The sequence below is a fragment of the Drosophila takahashii genome, chromosome 3R, assembly GCF_030179915.1.
Source record: "Drosophila takahashii strain IR98-3 E-12201 chromosome 3R, DtakHiC1v2, whole genome shotgun sequence".
NCBI lineage: Eukaryota > Metazoa > Arthropoda > Insecta > Diptera > Drosophilidae > Drosophila > Drosophila takahashii.
The window spans coordinates 11,008,754-11,010,762 of record NC_091681.1 but is presented as its reverse complement, the minus strand read 5'-3'; the positions used below and the strand labels follow the sequence as shown (position 1 = coordinate 11,010,762).

Below are 2,009 nucleotides of genomic sequence, written 5' to 3'. Positions count from 1 at the left end.
CACTGCGTTGCAAACTTCTGACTGAAATCATAATACCCTCTGCAAGGGTATAAAAAACCGCCAAAAGTTGCTTAAACATTGCTTAGACATTTATCCATAACTTTGAACTTATTCAATTTGGAGCAATGATGTTTAGGCAACATGATTAGCATTCTTAAAACCGACAAAATGTCATACGTATTCTAAGGTTGTTACAGAAACGATTTGGCAAAATTCGGAAACTTCGAGACAACTTTGTTTATAAACCCTTACGGGTATAAACAAATCGCGAATTCATGCGTGTAATTTGAATTAAACGACAATATCGGCGAAAATGAGTGTTTTAACCCAGCTTAAATCTAAAGCACCATGCAGGTAGCTTTAGCTGCAACGACCCCATAAATGATTTGTATTCTGATTACGTTATTAGCTTTCCGTGATAACACAGCGCTACATTTTTAAGGTTTTAAGCTTATTTGCTTAAAACAGCGAAATATTATTTATTATATACCTAAGTAAAAATTTCTGTTAAATTTTTCAGGTTGCACTGTGTAATTATAAAATAAGTGCCACCAAAGGAAGTAATATTGAGAAGGAAATTAGGTAGAAATGCCATTTTATTTAAAACACTGTTGTTCGTTTTTCGAGATCAAAAATAAGTGCGATGCGTGATAGACTGGTAATTCTGGCTCTCTTCGAAGTGCTGTTCACCTATAAAGTACGATTAAATGTAAGTCCTCCCCTTATAACAATTACACATAATAATATCTACCAACTTTTTAAGGATGCGGTCGTTTTTAAGTTTACGAACTTCGCTTGTGAGAGTTACAACACATCCTGGTTCGTCTTTCACAACTGTCGCTTGAAGGCTGTGAGTCGGGACAAGGTTCTCCTGAATTTGAATGGAACAATTTTACATCCATCTAACGATATACACATTCACGGCCAAGTTTTTAAGAGGTTCAATGGCTACAAACCGTGGCTGTTTAAAGAAGATGTAGACGCGTGTCGCTATCTACGGCGTCCTTACATTCCTGTTGCAGCTATTGTCTACGGGCTCTTTAAGGACTTTTCAAATATTAACCACACATGTCCTTACGTGGTAGTTTATGCAATTTTTGTATTGAAAATTATTAACATATGTATTATGTGTTCAGGGTCCACAGATTGTTAAGGACTTCTATCTAAGGCACGAACTACTACGGCTTCCCTTTCCCACTGGTGATTACTTGTTGTCCATGAGGTGGCATTTCGATAAGAAATTGCAATTTGATACAAACATTAGTTTTACATTTGTCGAAGATTTTGTTAAAAAAAAATAAGCAATGCTACGCAAAAAAAGAATTGATAAATATGATATTCCCGAGATAAATTTATTACGTATCATTTTTACCATTGAACAATTCAAAAAATTAAAGGTTGGCATAAAACGTTAGATTTTGAAAGAATCAAGATTTGTACTGACCCATAGTGCAACAACGCGTTGACGTTGCAACGTCTAAAAGATTGAAGTTTCATACGAATTTATTTGAATTGATTTTAGCTTAAAGCTACATACATCCATACACTCAAAAAAAAATTTTAGAAAATCGCCTATGGATTTGCTTTACTGGCGATTTTTTTCTATATTTCTGGAATATTTCTTGAATTTAATGAATTTTGATTAATTGGAAGAAAATTTTCTTTACCAGTAGAAAATTTTTTTATTTTAAAGAAAAAAATCGCCAGTGAAGCAAATCCATAGGCGATTTTCTAAAATTCAGGGCGATTCATTTTCTGAGTGTACATTTGTACATACAGTTTGTCAAGTAATTGTTTGCAAAATGAAAAATGACATAGAAATTATATTCTAAATGGAAAATGCCTAAGCAAATACTAGATTTTTTAACTTTTTTTCTTTTGGAATATTGTTTTGTAAACTATTATCTTTCCGATTGAATCAAAACAATTCTAAATTTCACAATAAAATACCATCAAAAAAGAAGAAAAACGGAAAAGAAGAAAAAACTCCAGTTTACAAAAAAAAAAAC

At 32.6% G+C, this 2,009-nt stretch overlaps 1 protein-coding gene across 1 annotated transcript; it reads left to right on the top strand.

The window, feature by feature from the left end:
• Positions 1-218: 218 nt before the first annotated feature.
• On the top strand, positions 219-1,301 carry LOC108063269 (uncharacterized). The gene is made up of 3 exons (XM_044396266.2): positions 219-709; positions 764-1,081; positions 1,137-1,301. The coding sequence occupies exons 1-3, from the start codon at positions 644-646 to the stop codon at positions 1,299-1,301; spliced, it is 549 nt and encodes a 182-aa protein (XP_044252201.1). The 5' UTR covers positions 219-643.
• The last annotated feature ends 708 nt before the right edge of the window (positions 1,302-2,009 follow it).